The sequence below is a fragment of the Cinclus cinclus genome, chromosome 26 (genome assembly GCF_963662255.1).
Source record: "Cinclus cinclus chromosome 26, bCinCin1.1, whole genome shotgun sequence".
NCBI lineage: Eukaryota > Metazoa > Chordata > Aves > Passeriformes > Cinclidae > Cinclus > Cinclus cinclus.
The window spans coordinates 5,664,860-5,688,063 of NC_085071.1; the positions used below are offsets into that span (position 1 = coordinate 5,664,860).

At 61.4% G+C, this 23,204-nt stretch overlaps 2 protein-coding genes across 2 annotated transcripts; one reads left to right on the forward strand and one right to left on the reverse strand.

Annotated features, from left to right (window-relative positions):
• The first annotated feature begins 3,056 nt into the window (after positions 1–3,056).
• NHSL3 (NHS like 3) lies at positions 3,057–17,381 on the forward strand. Its single transcript, XM_062509059.1, has 7 exons — positions 3,057–3,144; positions 12,051–12,206; positions 12,411–12,466; positions 13,576–13,693; positions 14,175–14,291; positions 14,373–17,192; positions 17,359–17,381. The coding sequence occupies exons 1-7, from the start codon at positions 3,057–3,059 to the stop codon at positions 17,379–17,381; spliced, it is 3,378 nt and encodes a 1,125-aa protein (XP_062365043.1).
• A 274-nt stretch (positions 17,382–17,655) lies between these two features.
• On the reverse strand, positions 17,656–23,204 carry YARS1 (tyrosyl-tRNA synthetase 1). Its single transcript, XM_062508937.1, has 14 exons — positions 23,189–23,204; positions 23,035–23,099; positions 22,471–22,617; positions 22,205–22,380; positions 21,920–22,049; positions 21,577–21,657; positions 21,202–21,294; positions 20,873–21,008; positions 20,616–20,701; positions 20,115–20,250; positions 19,713–19,807; positions 19,412–19,605; positions 19,161–19,302; positions 17,656–18,992 (listed from the first exon to the last, which is right to left on the reverse strand). Exons 1-14 carry the CDS (start codon positions 23,202–23,204, stop codon positions 18,882–18,884), a joined length of 1,608 nt encoding a protein of 535 aa, XP_062364921.1. The 3' UTR covers positions 17,656–18,881.

Below are 23,204 nucleotides of genomic sequence, written 5' to 3' on the forward strand. Positions count from 1 at the left end.
GAATTACTCCTGAGAATAACGTTCCATAAGATCCGATAAAACTATTTCAGCGGGGTCATATTTCCCTGTGGAAGGGAGGTCTGATTTCATAAGACAATATCATCATTGACTCTGACTCTGGCAGGGATGGGAACAAAACCCGCTGCAAGGTGAAGAGCTGGGCAAGGATGAAGTGAAAAACCATTTCCTTGCCAAGCAGGAGCTGGAGCCTTGGGCTGGTCGTGCTGTGCGTGGATCAAATCCACCTCACCCTGAGCAGGGAGCTGGGCTCCCTCCACCTCTGCGGGCTGGAGCCGGACCTGTCATCGGCAGAGCCAGCCTGGACTCCGGCTGGAGCAGGAAATCATTTGAAACCCTTCTGGTTATGTATTTCTGTTAATGATTGGGGATCTCAAGTGGGGTTTTTGTGTTACCTTTGCCTCGCTGAGCTTTACTTCCCCGTGAAGGGAACAAGGGCTGAATTCCTTTCTCATTCAGGCAGCTCAGCTCCTGCTCTCTGTTTGCTTGGAGATGTGATCAGGTTTAGAAAACACCAGAAGGAGAGGGTGAAACACCAGGGGGGATGGATAGAGCACCAGGAGGGATGGATAGAGCACCAGGAGGGATGGATAGAGCACCAGGAGGGACAGATCTGTCCCCTGTGACAGGACAGAGGGGTCTCCATGCCTGGACTGGCCTCTCTGACCAAGGGAATGTGTGACTTTGGGAAGATCAGATGTGCTTGGGGCAGTCACGCTGTGCTGACCAGATCTGTATCTCATGAACAGCTTCTTTGCTGGCTCCAAGCTCCTATCAGAGTTCTCTCAGTGAATAAAACCAGGTAATTCTGGCCTGGAGAAGAGATTCTGCCTGGAATCAGCAACTCTGGCCCCCAGTTCCCTATTCTCACACATCCCTCGTGCGCTGGGGAGGCTGAAAATGCTTCCCCTTGTTTCTCTCCCCTGCCCTTTGGGCTGCACTGAGGTTCTAACACGGAGCAAGGAATTGGGGTGCTCGGCTGTCCCCGCTCCCCAGGCTCCCTGAGCCAGGTTTCTGCTCACAGGTCTGGGATGCAGGATGAGGGCAGGCCTGCCCATAGATTTCAGGGGCCTTTGTTCCCTGGAGCAGCAATGGGGCAGCTCAGTGGGGTCTGTGGGGATGCTGGATCCCCCCATGCTGCTCTCAGCCCCCCAAATTCAGCGAGGACTGAACCACGAGGCTCGGGAGGAGCTGGAGCTTGGCTCCACGTGGCTGTTACCCCATCGCAGTTGTTCCAGCTCAGAGAAGCCACTCGGTATTTTTGGCACACGTGGGCTCCGCGGGGTGCTTGGGGCTCGGCTCCCTCCCGGAGCTCTGCCGGCACATCCCAGGCTGTGCCTGGGGGCGGTGACGCCTCGGTGGCCGCGTTCCCTGAGCGACTGCTGGCACGGAGGGTGTCTGTTTTTGGGGAGTGGAGGGGGAAGTGTCTCCCTGGATCTGGGGCAGCTTCTCTGTTTCTGAGAGCTGCAATGAGAGATTTGTTCTGTGTGGCTGCAGAGGAGCTCCCTGGGGCACTGGAGAGGGGTCTGAGTGGCACGGGGGCGGGTCTGTGTTTTGGGATGGACATCCCAGGGATGCTGGAAGGTGCTGGGTGGTGGGAGGAAGATTCGTCCCAGCCTGGAGATGTCCCTGGCTGACCAGAGGAGAAATGTCCCACAGCCACTGGGGAGAGACCTCTGATTTACTGTTCTTGTGACCGTGACCTTGTTCCATCCCTGCTGTCCCAAGGTGGAAGGGCTGTCCTATGAATGGGGCACAGCCAGTAATGGGAAGCAGGGAATCTTTTCATCCCTCATCTCCTTAACATCTCCCACAACAGATGGGGCAGCAAACCCACGGGGACAGCTCCTGCCCAGCTGAGCGTGCCCTGGGCACCCAACCAAGCTGGTGAGGAGCTGAACCATCAATATTTCCATTACTGAGGAGAAGACTGAAGTCCAAAGATTAATTTAGTGTTGATCACCTGGGAGGTCAGGACAAAGCTGCTAGTTGATCTTTAATTTTTTCCTTTCTCTTTTGCACCACCTCCCCGGTTTTGTTCCTTTCCCACAAAACCTTCCTTCCTATTTATCCCAGGCTTTGATGAATCACCTAAGGAACATAAACATTGCCAGCAGGAATTGCCCACCACTGCCTGCCTGGCTGACCCCTCCCTGCCCTCGCAGCATTTAATGTTCTAATTAAAAATCAGGAGGGAAAAGTGGCCTTCGGGAAGGGGCCGTGGAGGGGCTTGTCCGGGTGGTGTGGGCAGCTTCTGGAGCAACAATTCCCGTGGCCTGTCCCCTGCCAGCCCCGGCTGCTGGTGGAGAAGGGACTGGAGCAGGGAGAGGCCAAGGTGCTCCCGGAGAGGGCAAGGGAAGGTGCCGGCAGTGTGAGCAACGTGCTCGTGACTTGCTCCAGAGGCAGGAGTGGCCGTGGGGAGGGCGGTGGGGAGGTTTCCACCCACCCCAGGGTGCGTGGGCTCTGGCATGTGGGTGCTCGCCCTGACTTTGGGCAGCGGCCGGCCCCAGCCCGCGGCCTCGGGCACTTTGCTCCAGCCTTGGTAGTCCTGTCCTGGCCTTGGCCGGGCTGGGTGAGGTGTCCCCCTCCCCAAAACCCACGAAGGGGAGAGGTTTGTAGCCGAGGTTGTTTGAGCTGGGGACAGCCAGAAGTGTGAAGGGAGGTGCGAGCATGGCTTGGAGGGGAGATCCCTGCCCTGCTCTCCCCAGTGCTCGGGGATGTTTGGCCACCGGGGCGTCTCCCTTTAGCCCTCTCAGCCTCTTCGTATCACCCAGGCATCCCCGCCGGAGGGATGGGGCTGGGAGGGTGCTGTGGGATCCGCCGGGTGATCCCGGCAGGCCCCTCCTCTCTGCCCGTACCATTGGCTCCGGCACGGCCGCCTGCGAGCGCTCAGCTCCGCCGGGGTCGGAGGGATGGGAACCGGCGGCTGAGAGCCGTCGTTTACCGGGGCCGCCCGGGCCACACCGGAGCCCGCTCGGTTCGGCCATGTAGCACCGCGGTCCCCTCCACCCGGCCGCGGTGGAGGCGAGAGCGGCCTCATGGGCAACGCGCACCGCAAGAGGAGCCCGGCGGGCACCAAGCCCGGCTCCTCCTGGCCCTTCGGCCGCGCCGGGAAGCCGAGGGCAGGTAGGAGCCGTGGGGCTACCTGGGGATGGGGGGCAGTGTGGGGAGGGGGGGGGGTCCTCTCGCTTGGGGAGTTTTAAGAGGTAGCGCTGGGAAAGTTCGCCACTTGTGTGGGAAGGAGCGGGGGGTGAGGGGGAGGCTTCGCTGCGCCCTCCCTGTGTTGGGGGGAGGGCAGGATGAGCCCCCCCAGCCCAGTGTGGGAGCTGGGGGAGCCCCCCTGGCTGCAGGCAGGGCTGTGCTGACGCGCCGGGGAGCAGCCGTGGGCTCGCGGCGTTATCAGGATGGGATCAGCTGAATTAGTTACTGATTTGTTTTCCAAGTGGGATCCCAGCGCTGCCCAGCGTGTCCTTCCTTCCCGGCCCCCCGCTCCCATCCCGTGCCTCGGTTTCCCTCTCTGTGCCGAGGGGAGCGGCAGATCTGGGAGTGTTTGCAGAGGCTGTTCCCCCCCCCGCCCCCGGTCGCCGTCCCCTCGCTCTGCGCGTCTGTCTGTCCGTCCGTCTGTCTGTCCACACACCGATCGCTCCGTTGCTTTATGCTCCGTCTCCATGGATGCCACAGGAAAGCCCAGGAGGAAGCAGGGGCCGAGATCTTTCCTGCAGGGATGAGGAGTGGGGAAAGAGTCCCACACCAGCCTGGACCCACGCGTGCAGAAATGAACCCGTGGGGTGCCTGCTGAGCTCCCCCAGTGGTTCCTCCATCAGAGCAGGGTGATGCCAACAGGGAAGGTCTCTCGCAGTAACATCGTCCCTATCCCATGGCTGCTGACTCCCCACTGGTGTCATTGAAGTGTCCCCGTGTCCCCAGCCCAGCCTGAGCCAAGGAGGAGCCTTGGCAAGAGCGTGGGCAGGATCACAGGAACAGAGTTAGCAGGACTAAGGGGTGGTAATTGTCCTGAGGGATCCTTGCTGCCCCTCCTGCCCTGGTTCCCTCACTCTTTACCGGCAGCAGCCACCCAGGTGTGTGAGCCCAGCTGTTCTTGGGGTAAACAGGGTCTGGAGTCAACTCTGCACAGGCTCAGGGACACCACACCGAGCAAAACCATCCCAGAGGTGAGGCCCGGGATGGGGAGACCCTGCAGGTGCACAGGGAGAGAGTGCTGGAATGTCCTGGCTGAGAACATCTGCTCGGTGCCTGGGGAAACTGAGGCAGGAGGGTCACACATCACCCATGGCTGTGCTGGGACAATGTATCCTTCACTGCAGGTTCTCCACTATCCACCTCTCCTCATCCTCACGGGATGGCTGCAGGCTCCTCTCTGCCACACTTGTCCTCTTTTCACGTTCTCCATCCAGGAACGGCTGGGTGCCATTGGCCGGGCTGGGCTGTAGCTGCAATCCCTGGCACATCCTCACCTTTTCCATGTGACATTTCTGTCCAGACCTCTATCCCCTCTCCATCCCCTGCCAGCCCTGGGTGTCCCTTGTCCATCCCTGAACCGGGGCCTTGCCGCCCTTCCCCAGAGCTGGCTGGGAGAAGCTCTGCTCCATCCGGGATGCCCTGGAATGGGTGGGATGTTGGACTGATAGATCCGGGGCAGACCCTGAGTGGCCAGGGCTGGCGCTGGGGACGAAGGCCGTGGGGTGGAAGGTGCTGAGAAAACATGGGGCGAGTTGTGTTTGTTCTCTGCGACGGCTCCATGGCAACGGCGCGGTGGCCACAAAGCCAAAGAATTTGCATTGTGTCGCTTCAGCATTTCGGAGGGCGCAGCCGGGATCACCGGCTGGGGGCAGGGTGTGCCGGCACCCGCCCGACGGGCTCCGGCCTCCCCCTGTAAGATCCTGGGTACCTCTGGATTTTGTGCTGGACAATAATTGCATATGGTGGATGACTGGACCAGTGTCCCCAGTTCCTGTCTCTTTAGTGACTGGAAGCTTCATTTGGCCCTGCCAGTGCCCGTTGTTGATGCATCAGGCACTGGCAGATGGTTCTGTGCTTGTGCCATGTGTGCTGCGGTGTGGGCACAACCTTTGGGTGCTAAGGGGACAGAGGAAGGGTCCCCAAGGACAGGGTGGGCACAGCCGAGGGCTCCGGGGTGGCCCTGCCTGAGCCCACCCACTCTGCCCCACCAGTGCCAAACCCACTCATCCCGTGCCCATTTCCCCATGCCTGGCTTGCTCCGGGGGCATCCCCAGACTCTCGTCCCTGGGCTCGTCCATGCCGGGGAAGGTCCTTGAGCCCCAGGGAGACCGAAGGCTCTTATCGCCTCCTTATCGGGACTCCCGCCGGGCCCTGCTGAGTCAGGGCGCAGGAACGTGGCTGCTGGCCAGGCTGCGCCCCGCGGAGTCACTGGGGATGCGGCTGCGGCTGGGTGCGGGGTCACCCGTGTCCCCCTCGGTGGCCGCTGGGAAGGCTCACAGGGAAAAAAAAAAATAAATAAAACTTGGAATGTTTTGATTTGGAAGGGAGCTTGAAGCGCTCATCGTGTTCCACTCCCCGCTGTGGGTAGGGACATCTTCCCACTATCCCAGGTGGCTCCAACCTGGCCTGGGACACTTGCAGGGATGGGGCATCCAAATGACCTGTGACTGTGAACGTCCCCAGCAGCAGCAGCAGCAGCAGCAGCAGCAGCCGTGGAGCCCCTCGGCAGCCCCGGTTCCTGCGGGGCAGCTCCAGTGTTGGCTGAGCAATTCTGGGCTTTATCTCCTTCGCAGCCTCTCTCCGTGCCAGACCCACGCTGGGCCGGCTCCGCAAACACCCGGGGGAGCGGATGAGGGCAGGGGCCGATCCCGGCGGGGAACACGCTGAGATTTACACAGGCGCTTTCTCCAGGCACCGCCAGCCTGGCGCACCCGCCAGCATCCTGCTGCTCCCGGGACTTCCGAGCCCTTCCCGGTGCTCCCTCCTGCTCCTGGAGCAGGGGAGGAGGCGATCCGCGGGTGTCCCCTGGGCAGGCAGCTGCCGCAGCTCTCGGCTCTGGCATGCCGTGCCGTGCCCGCTTGGCACCGAGAGGTAGGGATGGGACCTGCCCTGTGGCTCTGGGTTATCCCCCACCCCATCTTGGTGGCAGCTCCTCTCCCTGATCCCACATCACCGTGTCCATCTCGATGGGAGGATCGGCACCTCCGCAGTGTTTCCCTGGAAAAGCCCCGCGGGGCGGGAGCGGGTTGGGCGTTGCTTGCAAGGACAGGGAAAAAAAACAAACAAAAAACAAAACAAACCAAAAAAACCTGCAAAGTCTTGTCCTTAATCCGTCTGCTGGGTTTGCTCCTGCGTGTAGTCAGGTGCCTGCTGTGACAGGTAACGCCTCTGCCGTGGCAAGAGCACCTGGGTGCCCTGCAAACACTGCCGGGCATGATGGCACGGGCTGGGGAACAGCCAGCCTGGAGTAGCGTGGGATCAGGAGGATACCGAGGGAAGGGCATCGGGGAGTGACAAAGCTGCGGACTGTGGAAGGAGGAGGTGTTGGTGGCCCACCCCTGGTCGTACGTGCCACCCTCTGTGGCCCCGTGTGTCTTTCCAGGCTCTGCCTGTGGCTCTCCCGCCCTGCACTCCCCATCTGGGATGTTCCCGCCCGGATCCGGCTCCTGGCTGGGGAAGGTTGTTATTTACCTTCAAACCTGTTTGGTGGCTTCTCCGGGGAGGGGACGAGCGCGAGGTGGGGACGTGGTGGGATGGAGGCTCGCTGGGCTGTTGCAGGGGCTGGGAATGAGGCACAGCCGGGCATTGGGGTGGTCCTGCTCTGGGACCCCTTCTGGTCTGCTGCCAGCCCCTCGCCTGGATCTGGGGTAACTCAAGGAGCAGGAGACACTCAGTGTCACCTCAGGGCTGGCTGTGGGACAGCAGAGAGGTTAAGGTCTGTTGCACAACCCCATGTGCTCCTGTCATGACAGCAGCCGTGACTGGAGGCGACTGGAGCCACAGCTCTGCTCCAAGTGGGATTTCACCCAACACCAGCTCCTTCACCGGGGCCTGCTGGCTCACCGAGGTGACACCAGACAGCTTTCTCTGCTGTGATTTAGAGGAAGAAAAAAAACCAAAACAATCCAAGTTTGTTTTCTCAGTTGAAATTAATTTTAGTTCAGCCTCTGCGTGGGATCGCATTTGAGAGCCGAGCCAGCAGCATGGATCGGGTGTTTATTTGCTTGGTGGAGATGTTTTCCTGGCTGGAGCAGCCCCCCCAGGTGTGGCCGAGGGCAGGCTGGCAGCAGGGGCTGTGTGGCCAGAGCCACCGTAAATATTATTGTGCTCTTAGCCTGCCTGGAGTGTTCAGGGCCCCGCGGCATGTCCCAGGGCGCGGATCCTGTGCCGGGAAAAGGATTTGGGCAATGGGTTGGTTGTCTTTAGGGGCTCCCAGACACCCTAAAGAGCTGCAGGTTGCAAAGGGGGCAGAGGGACAGGATGCTGGAGCAGAGGGGGTGGATGGGGTCCTTTCCTATTCTGTCGTACAGGAGTGCAGCTCTATCAGGACCCATCCATGTCCTGACAGCTCCATGGAGCTCTCAGGAATGGGGTTCATGGCACACCCCACTGCAGGCAGCTGGGAATTAGCGCAGTCCCCAGGCCTGGATGGGGCTGGGAGGGACCCCCAAAGTGGTGGGAGTGCACCAACCCGGTGGGGCAGGGGGAGCTTCTCACTGCCCTCTGCGCTGCTCTGGCTGCCGGGAGAAGGGAGCCAAAGGCTCCGGGGCACGGGCAGGCTCCTCCAGGGGCTCGCAGCAGCTCCCCCTCCTCCCCATTTTTGTGCAGTGAGTCAGTGGCGGTGGAGGGGCGGGCAGGGAGCTGCTGCCTGTTCGCTGCTGCCGCCGCAGGACCCGCGCCGTGCGGGGAGCAGGCAAGTCGGGGCAGTGCCGAGCAGGCAGAGATGGATGTTTGCAGCCCAGCCCGACCAAACCTGCTGCTCGCAGGAGGCACAGGCCTGGCGAGGAGGGGGACAGGAGCTGCGATTTTCTCTCCTGGCTCTCTCCAGGTGAAGAGCAGCAGCATGGAGCTGGGCCAGTGCCGAGTTCTGTTCGCAGCATGGGGCTGGGTGGCCCTGGCCGTGTTCCAGTGGGGTCTCAGCCCTTGTGCAGCCCTTCCCATTCCCATTCTGGTACGTCCAGCCCGTCTCAGGCAGAGCTGAAGGCAGGGTTCCTGGGGGTTCCTGTCCTTTCCCATCATCGTGCCTTGCTCCAGGGATGCTCTGATTCCTCTGGACCATCCCTGGCACTGGCAGCAGCTCCGAGCCGAGGAGCCCATCCTTGAGAGGGTGCCCGACTCCTTATCTGGGAGAATCCCGCTGCCACGTGTGGCCAAGGCACGTGTGTCAGCTGAGCCCGGAGGGCACGGGGTGATCCAGTCTGCACCGAGAGGAATGCACAGGGGCTGGGACACCGGCTCCAACCGGGCGTGTTGCTACCAGCAGCAGCTGCAGCTGCAGCAGCTTCCCCAGCCCACCGGGACCTACAGCTTCTGCTGCAGGACCGGGGCTCTCTCCCTCCTGGATTCCCCCCCACCCCCTCCAGTTTCCAGCAGGTTTCACCGTGTGTTGACAGAGCCACGGTGAGGCTGGCTGGGTGAGGATGATGAGGTAGCGAAGGTCACAGGGCGTGGGAGAAGTGGAGGCTGCCATGAGGCTTCACCGTGGCTGGGCAGCGTCCTGCCCTGGCTCAGCTCTGGATTATCCCTCGGGAGATTGCTGCTACCCATGCTGAACTCCTCCTCAGCGGTGTCACACTGGGAGAGGGACATGTCTCCGACAATGAGGGATGTTGTCCAGGTCCTCTCTGTGGGCAATGGGCCACAGGCAGGAAGGTGGAGCAGGGCCAGGCTGTCTGCCAGCACCTGGGAATGTCCTCACAGCCCTGGAAGCAGCTTCCACGTGTGCTGCCATCAGCAGACCTGCGGGGCCGAAGCTCTGCTGTGCATATGTCTCCCTTTACTGGGGGAGCTCGTGGTTCCATGAAATGCCTGGTGCCTGTTGCAGTCCCATCTCTGTGGGCAGAGCTGGAAAGCTGAGCCCTTCCCTGTGGAGCTGGGAGCAGTGTCCCTCTCAGCTGCCACCACCCATGGCCCTTTCTGGGCTCATGACAGGCTGCCCAGAGCAGAGGGCAGAGCTCAGTGCAGCACGTGCCTCCTGCTTTGTGCATCCTCAGCCCTTTAATTATGTCCCTTTTCCACTTGTGCTGCAGAAAGAGCTGAGGAACATCTGCCAGTGGCCACTGGCACCTTCTGGGGGAGTGTGAGGGCAGCAGGGCCCATCCTGCCCGTGCTGGAGCAGCTGCTGGGTAAGGCCAGGGAGCTGTGTTCAGGGCCATGGCCATGTTGGAATTCCGGGGAAGAAATCCTTGCTGAGCCCCGTGCTGCCTGGCTGGGGACACAGAGATGCCCTTCACAAGGTCAAACTGTCCCTTGGGCTGCACAGTCGCTGTCTGAGGCCTGCTGGGACCCTGTGTTGGGTGACGCTGCTCTGTCTGCAGCCCACACTGTGTTGTGATGGAATAAAGCCTGGGCACAGCCCGTGGGGAGCTGCAGGGCAGTGAGCAGAGAGTTTGGCACAAGGACACGGCTGTCTGCTGGGTAAACGCTGGGTGCTGTTCACCTTTTGGGGTAAAACACCTTTAAATGTGGAGGGTGGAGCTCCCAGAGGCACCGGGCACCCACTGCCCTGGGAGCACCTTCATGTGGGGACAGTGACTGGCAGGGTCAGGGCAGTGCCACGGTGTGACCACCTGGCATTTCTGTCCCTGCTTTCACCTGCTTCCAGCAGCTGGAGCTACTGGTTAGACTGGTCCCAGACCTGGTTTTCCCCCAGTGCTGCCAGCCCTTGTGACTGTGACGTAGCCCCCGTGCCTTTGCCCCATCCTGGTTCGTGTTCCCTGCCGGGAATGGGGCTCTCCTGTCATGGTACTGGAGTGGCACTGGGGACAGGCTAGGATGGGGAATGTGACACTGCTGTGTCATAGCCCAAGGTGCAAAAGCCTCCCAGTTCCACCTTCCAGTTGTTGTGGAAGCGAGCAGCTCTGCTGTACCCAGCAGGGTCCTCGGGGAGTCCCAGGGGTCCAAGAGGGAGGAGTAGGGGAAATCCTGGCCCCGAGCCTGGAAGAACAGATCCCTGTGGTCTGTGCCGTGCGTGGGAGGAGGCGGGAGGGCCAGGGGGAGCCAGCCGGAGGCCGGAGGAGGGGCCCCCTCTTTCCTTCTGCCGCGGCCGGGGAGCGCGGTGGGAGCAGCCGGGACTGTCCCCTCCTGCCACCGCGCTGCCGTCCCCGGCTCCGGCTGCTCCCTGCTCGCAAGCAGCTGCGCCGGAGCGTCTTCGCCTGGCCGAGCATCCTCCCTCTCGTGCGGATGAGGACGGAGGGAGGGAGGTGGGAGCAGCCGGCATCCGCCCCGCCGGCACACGCCGGGTGAGAGCAGCCTCGGCACAATAGGCTGAGCCTCCTCGGGGGGCGGCAGAGCCCCCCATTCCCTGGGGACCAGACCCTCTCCCCGGCCACCATGGTGGTTTTCATGGGCAGGAACCTCTCCTCGCTTCTGGCTTTCTTCAAGAAGAAGGGTGAGTGAGCGGAGGGCAGGGAGGGAGGCAGGGAGCAGAGTCTTGTCCTTACACAACCCCTGCCCACCGGGACCCCCCCGGTCCGACCCGGGGTGCTCTCCCACCCGCAGCGGGCAGGGGAGCTGCTATCCCCGCGGGAGGGCAGGGAAAGGAAGGTTACCCTAGCCCTGGCCTCTCCCACCGAGGAGTTACGGGAATAAATCACTGCGCTCCTCTCCCCGCAAGGCAGCTCCGAGCGTGTTTGGGGGGTGTCAGGCGAGGGGCTGCCAAAACTGGGGGAGAAAAGGGGATAAGGAACATGATGGTGGAGGGGTTGTGGGTGTCTTGTGTCCCCCGCAGGGATTTTACACCAGCACAGGGGACCCGTGTGGCAGCACCCGCTATGCTGGGCTGGCCGTGCCCCGGTGCCCGCTCACACCGTAGGCGCTGGTGGAGGCAGAGGCCGGCATGGCGGCAGGGCGGGAGGCTCCATTGTTCCAGGCCTGCTCCTTTGTGTGCTGGAGTCGAGCAGGGCTGCCTCGCTGCCTGGATGGGCTGGCCCTGACAGGACCAGGGACATGGGGAACACAGGGGACAAGGGATGCTGTGTGTGTGATGCTGAGCAGCAAGTGCCCGTGGCCCCGGGGTGCCACCGCCAGCCCCGACTGTTTCCTGCGCTCACCCTTCTCTTCCTCAATTTTTAAATTTGTCTTCCTTTTCTTTTTCTTTTTTTTTTTTTTTTTTTTTAATGGGCAGGAAGAGTTCGAGGCTTTGCTCAGGAGCAGACAGGGCTGTGCCACAGTGCTGCAGTGCCAGAGCTGGGTGATGCCAGGGTAGCTCCTAGCCATGGGCACCACAGGGTGGTGGTGGTGGCTGTGAGGAGGGGGCTGCAAGGCAGGGAGGGAAGGGTCTGTGCTGCCTCAGACGTGGCAGATGGGGAGCTCAACATCCAGCAGGGTTCAGAGCAGGGATTTGGGTCCTCTGGGATCTTTGCTGATGGATGTGCCTCAGTTTTCTTTTTCTATGCCTGGCTGGGCATTGGGGAGTCCTCACTCTCGGGGTGATGAGCAAGGCTTGGGAATGACGCAATGCTCTGAAAGGAAGGGAAAGTCATCCTTGTTCCATCCACATTTAATCCCCTCCTGTGCTGCCCCTTCCCTGCTCAGCTGCCCCCAGCCCCACACAATTCACCTGGGAAAGGAGGGTGGTCCCACATCCCAGAACCACCCTGGTGGTGAGGAGAAACCCAGCGGAGACATCCTGACTCCGGAATATCGACCGGCCGGGCAGAGCCTGGGATGGGATTTCTCTCAGTGTTTCGAGCACCCGGTTTGGAGCTGAGCGCGATAACATTATGCCGAGGTGGCTGTCACCACTCAGCACTCATCCCCTGTGGGTTGGCACACACAGGTGGCAGTGTGGCCATGTCCCCCCAGCCCAGCTGACCCCGCTGTCCCCACAGGCGCTGCCAAGGGCGAGGGTGAGAAGCGGCTGAGCGTGCAGTACACGGTGGGCGAGGAATGTCCCGACAACGTCTTCTTCCCCAGCACACGGCCCCCGCACCTGGAGGAGCTGCACAACCAGGCCCAGCAGGGGCTGAAGTCCCTGCAGCACCAGGGTAGGTGTCCCCAGCTCCAGGGTGGCCTTGGGGACACGGTGGAAGGGCTGTCCCCAGCTCCTGGCTGGCGGGGCGATGTGGGCGGCGCACGGGGCTGACCGGAGTCCAGTGCTGGTAGCTGGGCTGTGCAGGGGGCACTGCCAGTTCAGCAGCTGCTTCCTCCAGCTCCCCTGGAGGGATTTACCTGCTGTCTTCCCTCCACAGAGAAGCAGAAACAGACCAAAAGTGCCTGGGACCACGGGGACACCAGCAGCCTCCAGGTGAGCCATGCCAAATGGTGCTCTTGGGGTGTCCTGGGGGTGAGGGGACACAGGGTGGCTCTTCTGTCCTCCCTGGGTGGTGTTTGGGGACAGACAGGCAACCAGCCAAGGTGGCAGGACCATGTCCAGGGGGGTTGTGGGGCTGGAACTGGCCGTGTGTCCTTTGGTGTTGTCCCCTTTGCCCCATGATGAGCTGTTCTCCCAATCCTCAGCCTTGGCACGTCCTGCTCTGCGCTGTGGGGCTCTGCAGGGCCCCCCCTTGTGCCTGCATCCCTCTGTCCCCCTGTCTCTCCCTCACTGGTGTCCCCTGGGAGCCCTGACTGAGGAGAGGTGACGTGGTGGCATGATGGGGACTTTTGGTCATATCCAGCCCCGCGCCTGTGCCCCTCCCCGGCTGCTGACGAGGAGAAACTCCCCCTCTTTTGGCTAAGCTGAGCTTTGGCAATCCCTGGGCTCTGACCTCGCTACCAGTGCCTCACCCACCTGTGTTTGCTCAAGCTGTTGCCTCTTTTTGGCTCTTAGTCCTTTTAACCCCTTGGAAATGGAGGACAGGAAATCCCAGGATGGGCAGAGCCATGAGGGGAGTGAGGTGGAGGGATCAGGTTAACTCTGAAGTGTCTCATCCCAACATCTGCCTGTGCCAGGGATGGTTTGGAGAGATGGGGACACTGGCAGCCGTGTCCAGAACGGGGAGTGCTGGGGGTCCTGCCTGCCTGTCTCTGTCCCACACCCCTCTCCCAACCGTGGCAGCCCTCCAGCCCTTGGCTCTGGGGCACAGCAGGGCTGGCAACACCCATGGAGTCATTTAGGGCTTGGCATGGGGGTGAGCCTGGCAGTTCCTTCAGGAGCTCCTTGCATGCACCAGACCCCATCTCTGCTGTTCTCCGGGGGACTGCAAAGCCATGTGGGGTCCCAGGGGCTGCTCCCAGCCCTGCTCCTGGTGGGAGGACTCTGGATGCCGGCGTGGCTGACTCAGCCTTTGGCCCTTGGAAGAGCTTTTGTCTCGGCTCAGTCAGTTCGCGGCGTGGAGGGGAAGGGGCCTGGCTGGGGCTGGGGAAGCTCCGTCCCCGCACCCGGGGTCTGCTGAGCCCAAAAATGTGTCCCCACAGTCCTGTGCATCCTTGGAGGATGACAGCCTGTCCATCCGGAGCCGGGCAGCCTCTTGTGCCACAGACAGCACCTCTGAGGATGCCCTGTCCATCCGCTCCGAGATGATCCAGCGCAAAGGTACAGGGCTGGGGCACGGGGGCTGGCAAGGGGGGCTGGAGAGTGTGTCAGGGAGATGGGCTCTGCCTTGGTGTGGCCATGAGCCAGCACAGGGATTTGGGGGCCCTTGGGAGAGATGAGAGCAGCTCTGGCTGAGTCAGAGCGCTGGGGCTGGGCGAGGGGGATGGACAGACAGACAGACAGACAGACATAATCTCTTCCCTGCTCAGACTGATTGGTTGGTGCCTCTCTGGGCTGTTCCAGAGCCTGGCTTATCCCAGAGTATCTCTGGCAGTGGGAAGTGCTGGGGAAGGCAGCAGCAAGAAAATACTGGAAACTTTGAGACCTTCTCTCTTGGAGATTTTAATGTACCAGTATTCATGCACTCTTTTTACATCAGGAAATCATGGCAATAACAAAATGGGGACATTCTGGAGACACTTGGGGGCATCCTTGCCAGGACCCCCCTCACACTGACTGGGCCCTCTCATACTTCTTGTAGGTTCTACCTTCCGACCACACGACTCCTTTCCCAAATCCTCAGAGAGGGCTGGCAAGAAGAGGAAGGAGAGGAGGACGACAGTGCTGGGCATCCCCCAGCACGTCCATAAGGAGCTGGGTAAGTTTTGGGGACAAGGAGGGGATTTTTAGGATCTGTTTGCCTTGGCATCACACTGAGGTCATCTCTCCCTGCTCCCAGCTCTCAGGAACAGCCATGGAGCCAGGGGACATCCCGAGGGCCGCGGGGACAGCCAGGCAGTGCAGCCCTTGCTGAACGGGGGGCAGGTGTCCGGCGACGCCGTCCGCATCCCCACCATTGATGGGAAGCTGCAGCCCCTGCCCGCACCTGGTGGCGCCAGGGTCTGCCTGGGAGTGCTGGAGGAGACGGATGCAGCCCTGCAGAAACACATCAACAGGGTTTACTACGATGACAGCTTGCTGGGGAGGAAGACAGCGGCCAAGCTGTCGCCCATGGTGAGGCCGAAGTCGCTGGCCGTGCCAGGCATGACCACCTACGCCAACCCCCCGGAGATGCTGGTGGGCCCCGTCATGTCCATCTCGCCCCAGGGCACCTACATGTCCAAGATCATCCCCAACGCCATCCTGCCACCCATGGTGGACGTGGTGGCCCTGACGAGGAGCAGCGTGCGGACACTGAGCCGCTGCAGCCTCGTGTCGTCCAGCCCGGCCTCGGTGCGCTCCCTGTCCCGCTTCTCGGAGCGCAGCGCCCGCAGCCGTGAGCCCTCCTCCTCCAGTGACAACTGGAGCCACTCGCAGTCCACGGAGACCATCGTGTCCAACAGTTCCACCATCTCCTCCCAGGGCGGCTGCGACCACCGGCAGCCCGAGGCGGGGCCGCACGGCGAGGTGGACGCGGCCGCTCGCTCCGACACCGACCAAATCAGCATCTACAGCTCCACCAGCTTCGCCAGCTCCTGCTCCAAGCCCGCTGCCGGCCTCGCTCCTGTGGCTCCCGGGCTCCTGGCCGTGGGCAGTGGCCGCACGTCCCCCGCCTACAGCACGAGCAGCCAGGCAGACGGCTCGGACACGGCCAGCCTGGCCAGCGAGCGCTCCTCCACCCGCAGCGTGTCCCTCAGGAAGATGAAGAAGCCCCCGGCCCCTCCCCGCAGGACCTACTCGCTGCACCAGAAGGCTGATGGGGAGCCCAAGGTGCTGGGGCTGCCCCCCAGGCCTGACCGGCGGCCCCAGCGGGAGAGCAGCGTGCCCTGGACCCCACGCCCCGAGCCCTTCAGCCCCACGGGCGAGGATGAGGTGTTCTCCCCATCGCTGAGCGAGACCAGCAGCCTCCGCTCGGAGAGCCTGGCTGGCACCAGCTCCCCTGAAGCCTCTCGGGTCCGCCCTGGGGTGACGGTGGTGCTGAGGGAGCCCCAAGCTCAGGCCAAGTGGAGCTGCCCTGATGGGTCTGACCGCACCATGTCCCCCTCCAGCGGCTACTCCAGCCAGAGCGGGACACCCACACTGCCCACCAAGGGGTTGGGACCGCCAGCTGTGTCCCCAGGCAAGTCTCAGCCCCAGAAGCCGGACAGGGTCTGCTCCTTGCAGTCGCCTGCGCTCTCTGTGTCCTCCTCCCTCACCTCCATCTCCTCCTCGGCCTCGGACCCGACCCCCTCCGAGGCGCTGACCAGTCGCTCAGACCGGTTCATCATCCCGCCCCACCCCAAGGTTCCTGCTCCCTTCTCCCCACCACCCACTAAGCCCCAGCTGCCCCCGGTCCCCACCGGCCCCCTCCAGCCCTCACAAACCCCCCCAGCGCCCAGCACTGCCGGCCAGGAGCCCTCGGCCAAGCCCAGTGGCAAGTCCCCACCACCATCACCGCCGCCTGCCTACCACCCGCCTCCTCCGCCGGCCAAGAAGGTGGAGGGGAGCCCCCAGAGCAGCAGTGAGCCCCCCACTGACACCGCCTGGCCCCCACCACCACCACCAGCCCCTGAGGAGCACGACCTGTCCATGGCAGACTTCCCCCCTCCGGATGAATCCTATCTCTCCACCTTGGCCCCGGTGGACGGGCAGACAGCGACACCGAGCCCGGGGGCTGCATCTTCATCATCTCAACAGCAAAACCCCCCCACCGGGGTTCCACAGCCTCCGTGCCCTGCCGAACCCCTTCCTACACCCTCCGTGCCCCCACCGCCGCCGCCTCTCCCTCCACCCTCAGCTCTGGCCCTGCCACCCCAAATCAGCCTTAAGAAGGCGGCCAACGGCCCCCGGGCAGAAGCCAAGAAGGAGCCGATGTCGCGGAGCAAGAGCGGTCCCGCGGCCAAGGAGGACGCCAGCCTGCCCATCGTCACCCCGTCGCTGCTGCAGATGGTGAGGCTGCGCTCCGTCAGCGTGGAGCCCGCGGCTGGAGCTGGAGCCGGAGCCGGTGTCGAGGAGCGCCCGGCCCCCCAGAAGCCCGTCCGCCGCTCCCTGTCCACACGGCAGCCGCCTCCTGCCCAAGACACGGTGCCTTCCAACCAGCTCCACCACGCCGTGCACCTCAAGGCCGCCGCCTTGGCTTGTGGAGAGGCCTCGGAGAAGACGCAGGGCGGCCGAGCAGCCCAGCCCGGCCCCGAGGGGCTCCCCGGGGATGGGCAGCTGTCCCCCAAGAACAAATCGCCGGCCTCCACCGCCAGCTTCATCTTCGCCAAGAGCTCCAGGAAGCTGGTGATCGAGACGGCCTCGTCCCCCGAAGCACAGGCTGACCTGAAGAGGAACTTGGTGGCGGAGCTGATGAATTTCTCCGGGCAGCGCTCGGCAGCTCCGGCTGCTGCCGCCTCACAGGGCCCCGGAAAGGCACAAACCCAGAGAAAACCTGGCAAGATCCCCCCTCCAGTAGCCAAGAAGCCTTCGCTTGGCTCGGGGCCAGCTCCTTCCCCAAAGGCACCAGAGGCAGAAGGCTTGGGCTCCCCGGTGCTGGACAGGGATGCCAAGGTGGAGGAGAGCAGGACTAAGAGCGAGCTGGCGGGGACAGAGGGCAGGAACGCCACGGAGCCGCCTGCTGAGAACCTCCCTGCACAAGGTATGTGGGGAGGGAGCCATGGGATGGTGCTGCTGGAGGTTCAGGATCCTGAGCTCTACATTCCCAAGTGATACATTCCCAAGTTACAGACATCCAGCACGGGTGGCAGGACTGGGGGAAGCTGGGATTCAGGGTGGCTGATGGGATCTTCCCTCCTGCCTTGCAGATGGACGGGGAGAGACAGCCTGAAGGACAACACTGCAGGACTGGAGCTCCCATGGACAGGAATCCAAATCTCTCAGGGACCTGGGCAGGTCAACGGACGAGTGTGGAACTGGCAACTAACTTAATACAGGAAGCAAACAGCCTTAGCCTCCACGGCCTTGATGATATTTATGCAAAAATGGTGTTGGTTTCACTTTCCTAAGTACTATAGCTTTATTTTGCTTTTTTTTTACTGGACTCGAGGCCCGTGCCCAGAGCCAGCATCTCCTCCCTGCCAAGCTGATGCTTGGTGTGGGTGTATGGAGTTGAGCAGCCACACCCAGAGGAATTTGGGGGCCGAAGACACCGGAGCTGGAGCCACAGCTGCTGGCCAGACAGGTCTGTGAGGAATGGAAGCACTTTGGACAAGGGAATGGGAAGGATTCGGCCACGACAGCGCCTAGGGAGATGCAAACAGGAACAGGAGGGAATGGAGGTGTTGGCTGGGAGGGACCAGGGCTTTGGCTTTTAATGGAAAGGCAAGAGGAGCTCATGGCCAGCACCAGCTCTGGCCACTCATCACTGCCCAGCAGGAGGAAGGGCCTGGCTGCTCCTTGAGCTGGCCCTGGACTCTGAGGTAGAGCCTTGATTCTGTTTCTGTAAACTCGGGCCACATTTTGATTTGATTGTTAAAAAAAAAAAAAAAAAACAACCAACCAAAACTAAACTAAAACCAAACGAAACAACAAACCAAACTAAACCAAACCAAAAGCAACCGACTCTCTGCCGCCGAGTAGCTGCTCAGAGCTCTGTACCTGGCTGGTAAAAATTACAACAGAAGCTTGCTGCCTCCTGTTCTTCCTGGTTTATGGTTGCAGGTCCCTTCTGGGTGGTGCTGAGCTCCAGGAACACCCTTGGGCTGGCTCCCAGCACCAGCGCCCAGTAAAACTCCAGAGCAGAGCTGGCTGCCAGCTCCCCTGGACAGACAGGCACAGCCACGTGCAGTCAGCTCAACATTTTATTGGGTTTATGACAGACAGATGGTTCCCGAGTCAGTGTTTAAGGCCCACACCCCCCACGGGCTTGGGATAGCCCCACGGGTGCTGCCTGGGCTCCTGGCCAAAGAGCAGCACCAGTGGCCACAGTGCTGGGTGGGCTGGGGGTGGAGCAGGGGATGGGGTTTGCTAGGCTGTCCCCAGCTCTGGTAGCAGCAACACAAGGTTGGAGAAGCAGCTTTTCCCTTCTGCCCTCGCCACAGCACCCACACAGGCCACCCCAGTGGGCACGGAGTCCAGTCCATGGCACAGCAGGGAGTCAAGGCCATGGGGATGAGTCACATGAGTCCCTTGGGTGTGGTGGCACCTCCAGTCCCCAGAGGCCCAGGGGGATGCTGGAGGCAGCTCCCAGGGTGAGAGGCTGCAAGTTCAGTCCCAGAGACCCCCAGGCTGAGCCCCTCAACTGGGGCACTGGTGGGGAGATGACTGGGAGGAGCCTGGCCGAGGTGCAGGAGTCAGGCAGGAGGCAGCAGAACAGCCCTGGCACTTGTTAGCTGATGCTGCCACCCTTCAGGCTTTTACAGGACACTGTCCCCAGCTTGGTCAGGAAGTTTCTTTGCTTCCACTGTGCGACACAATCCTCAGAGATGTGGAAATCAGCCTGGGGAGCAGAACAGAGTCAGGTCAACCCTGGGAAGGCTCATCTCCACAGTTTTGCTGCCAGTAACACCGAGGAGGCAAACAGCCCATCTGGGGTCACCCAGAGGTGGGGACAGCGTGGCCCTGCTGGATGGAACTCCAGCCACTCCCAACCGTTCCCAGTCCTCACCTGCAACTTCTCAAAGACCTTTTTCTTGGGCTTGAGCTCCTCGTCGGGCTCCCCACCCTCGTAGCCCTCCACGTAGACACGCTCCCCGGCACAGCACCCGGCTGGGGGATCCAGGGGTTCCACCTGACGGGGCTCCCCAACGCTAAGGAGAGGTGTGGATACACCGGAGTCACCCCAGAGTCACCCCAGCTGCCCCTCAGCACCCTGAGGCATGAGGGATGCTCCAGCCCCTGTGTCCCCTCTGTCCTCACCTAGAGGCACACAGCACCATGCCCTGCGACTCCACCCCCCTCATCTTCTGGGGTTTGAGGTTGCAGAGCAGCACCACGAGTCTGTCCTGCAGCTGCTCCTTGGGGACAAAGTGCACCAGGCCACTGACCACGGTGCGGGGCTCGGCCTCGCCCACGTCGATCTTCTCCACGTACAGGCTGTCAGCATCTGGGTGCTGCCAGGGGAAACAGGGATGGGAATGGGGTGGCAGAGAAGGTGGCAACCCCTCCAGGCACACCCCAAATGTTACCACACGGGAAGGTTGGTCCCTTCTCCCCATACCTTTTCCACACTGATCACTTTGCCGACACGGATATCCAGCCGGGATGGGACCACGTCCTCTGGCTCTGAGTTCTTGGTGCCCTTCTCTCCAGGCTCTGCAGAGTGAACAGAATGGTGACAACACTCAGCACAAACCCAGGGAGATGCTCAGGCCCTGGGGGGAGGAATTCCCTGCAGGGAATTCCATGCTTGTCCCTATACCAGAGAGCAGAGTCCCTCCTGTGCTGGCTCTCCTCACCTTTCCCAATGTTCTCCATAGATGTATTTGAGTCTGGAGCTTCAGAAGTTTTCTCTAACCTCAGCTCCTGGAGGGACTCTGTCCCACTCATCCCTGCATGGCGAGGGCCCCATTTCCCTGAGCTCCCACGGCCCCACTTCCCTGGGCTCCCAGCCCCTCCTTACTGGCTTTGGATGGGGTGGGATACGCAGCACTGCTCAGCTGCTTCAGCTCTGGGCAGTTGAATTTCTCTCTGATGGGGTCAAGCAGTTTGTTCAGGGCCACTTCCACAGAATTCTTCAGGTCTCCAGGGTGCACAACCTGTGTCAGGACAAAGATGTTCCTGTCTGAGGTCATAGGTGGGAACTGGAGACCAAACAGGGTGGGAAGATGAATCCTAAACCCTTGACCTGATTCCCCTTGGGCATCAGAAGTTTCTGGACGCTTCTGCCTCCAGCCTCTGCTGGAAAGAGCTGGGAAGGGAAGAGCTGGAAACTGCTGCTCTGCTCCAGGATGTGGCTGATGTGGTGCTGTCCTGACCTCACACCCTTCACTCATCCTTGGGAACATCCCACACTATCAGGCCACACTCCACACCTCTTCCCAGGGCAGATTTCCATCTCCCAGCACTCCCAGATTACTCCCAGGAACCTCAGGCAGAAGGCTCAGCTCCTCCCAGCACTCACCTGCTCAGCAAAGTCCTTCTCCAGGGCTTCGTAGGCCGTGTAGGTTTTGTTTCCTCCCCATTTTTCCTCTCGCAGGACCACAAACTCTGGGACAAAAACAGGTTTTAAAGCACAGATGAACTCAAGGCTCAAATTAACCACTCACCTCACCCTTCCCAAGAGCAGGGACTGTGCAGGTGGCACTCAGGGACAGCCTTGTTTCAGGGGACACACTCCTGTCCCCTCTTATCCATGCCTGAGCGTGGCGAGCCCCTCACCTGACTTGAGGGGGAAGAGCACGTGCTTGATGAAGGAGAGGACACCATTGTTCTCCACATTCCCTGGCTCACAGAAAGCCTTCTTCAGCTTTTTCTTCACGTCCTCCTTGCGGTCCAGAAGATCAATCTTGGAGTCCTGCAGCAAGAGATTTTCTCAGCCCTTCACCCAAACTTTTGCCCAGAAAACTCATGCTGGATTTGCTGCACCTTCTTAAAACCTCATGAGTGGGGAGGGAGAGATCACCTTGCCTGGGGTGGTTCCCTCTCAGCCCCCAGCTACCAACCTGTCCCCTCAGAGCCCCCTGAGCAAAGCCAAACCCAGGACCAACCTCTTCTGACGAGCTCATCTTGCTGCCTGTCAGCCCAGGAACCATCGGGTTCATCAAATGGATGCGCTTGGCATAGCCCAGGGAAGGGAGGTACTGGGAAAACACAAGGAGGCAAGTCAGAGACTACCCTAAATCAGATGTAATTCACAATCCCTGTTTGCTCCTGGCTCCAGATAACTTTGGGATCTGGGATAACAGGACCCAGGAAGGGAAGAGTCACAGCCAGGGATGTGTGGCTACAAGGGAGCAAGGGAGCAGCAGCAGCACAGAGAGCTGTGACATCAATCACAATCCCACACACTTCTCCCAATGGATCTGGGAAAGGCCAAGCTCTCCCTCAGACCCCAGTCTGGCAGAAATCCCCCCATTCCTGACCTTCTCTGCGAAGGTGAAGATCTTCCTCTGATCCACCCCTCCAAACTGCGCGTCCACCTTGAGATATTCCTCATCCAGCGCCTGTGGAGAGACACAGAGCCTCAATGCCAGACCCAAAACAGTCCTGGCCTGTCCCTCAGCCTCTCCTGGGCCACTCCCAGCCAGGGAAGGATGAGAACATTCCAGACTGTTTGCTGGAACAGCAGCTCTGTGCTCAGGCCAGGCTTTGTGCCACTGCCAGGTGTGACATTTGTGTGGACAACAACGACCTTGACACTCAGCCCCAAACACCTCCATGGCCTTGGCTCTGCCAGCACCTCCCTGAACACCACACCTGCCTCACCTGCAGGCCTGGGTAGAGCAAACCACTCAGCAAGGGATGCTCCACCTGCTTCACCACCTCTGCCCCTGCCTTCTTGGCATCGTGCTGTGTCACCACGGAGGAGAGCCGGTACACGTCCAGCGTGTACTCCCTGTGGGAGGGACAGCATTGTCACCACTGGGCATGGGGACAGCTCTGAGAGCTGCTCCTGGCCACACTGAGAGGGGACAAAGCCTGGAGGCACCTCCAGAGACTCAGGATAAGCAGAGCTGCAGGTAAGACTCTCCTTGGATGCCCAGGACTCACTTGCTGAGCTGGTAATCAGTGCCCCGCACAAATCTGAGCTTCTCCAGGGGCACCCCGATGCTCTCCAGCATGGCTTTGATGACGTGCTCGTAGTAGCGGGTGCGCAGCTCCAGCAGCTCCCAGGGAGCTTTCATGTTGTCCAGGTAAGCGTGGAGGTCGGCAAAGAGGATTGTCACCTAGCACAGGAGACAAGAGGTGTCACCTGGGTCAGGGGAACCATCCCCGCTCACGAAGCTGATGGTGACAGCACGGCGACAATGCCCCACCTCACAGCCAGCCTTCAGAAAATCTGCGATCTTGGACATGGGTACAAAATAGGCCACGTGGGGCTTGCCCGTGGTGGCGGTCCCCCAGTAGATCTTCAGCTCTCGCTCCTTCAGGATGGCCATGAGCTTGTCCTCGCCCAGCACCTCCTGTGAGAGGCCAAAACACACACACAGCTGTCAGGGCTGGGACACAGCGGCAGCGAGGTGGGCAGGACAAACCCCGCTGGGTGCCTGGGCTTCACACACGGCGTGTCTCGGAGCTGATCCCCGGGGCTTGCTCTGCCTCAGATCCCTCCCTCCCCGCCTCCCCATGCCCTGATCCTGCCCCGTTCCCCCCTCTCGGACCCCAATCCTGCCGTATTCCCCTCGATCCAGCCGCGATCCCCCCGGTATCTGGACCCCATCCTGCCACAATCGCCCCCGCCCCGGCGCCGATCCAACCTCAATCAACCCAGCCTCAATCAACCCAGCCTCAATTCCCCCTCCCGACCCCGATCCAGCCCCGCTCAGATATCCCCGCTCATCCCCCCCGGCCCAGCCCCGGCCATATCCGCCTCCCGGTACCTGCAGGTTCCGCGTGATGAGCTGATACTTCTCCTGCGGGCCGGGCGCGGGCTCCATAGCGGCGGCTGTAGGGGAGAACACACCATTACCAGAGCCGCGGTACCCCCCGAAGCTCCCCGGTTCTTCCCCGGTTCCCCCGCCCGGTCCCACCGACCTGCCCCGGGTTGCAT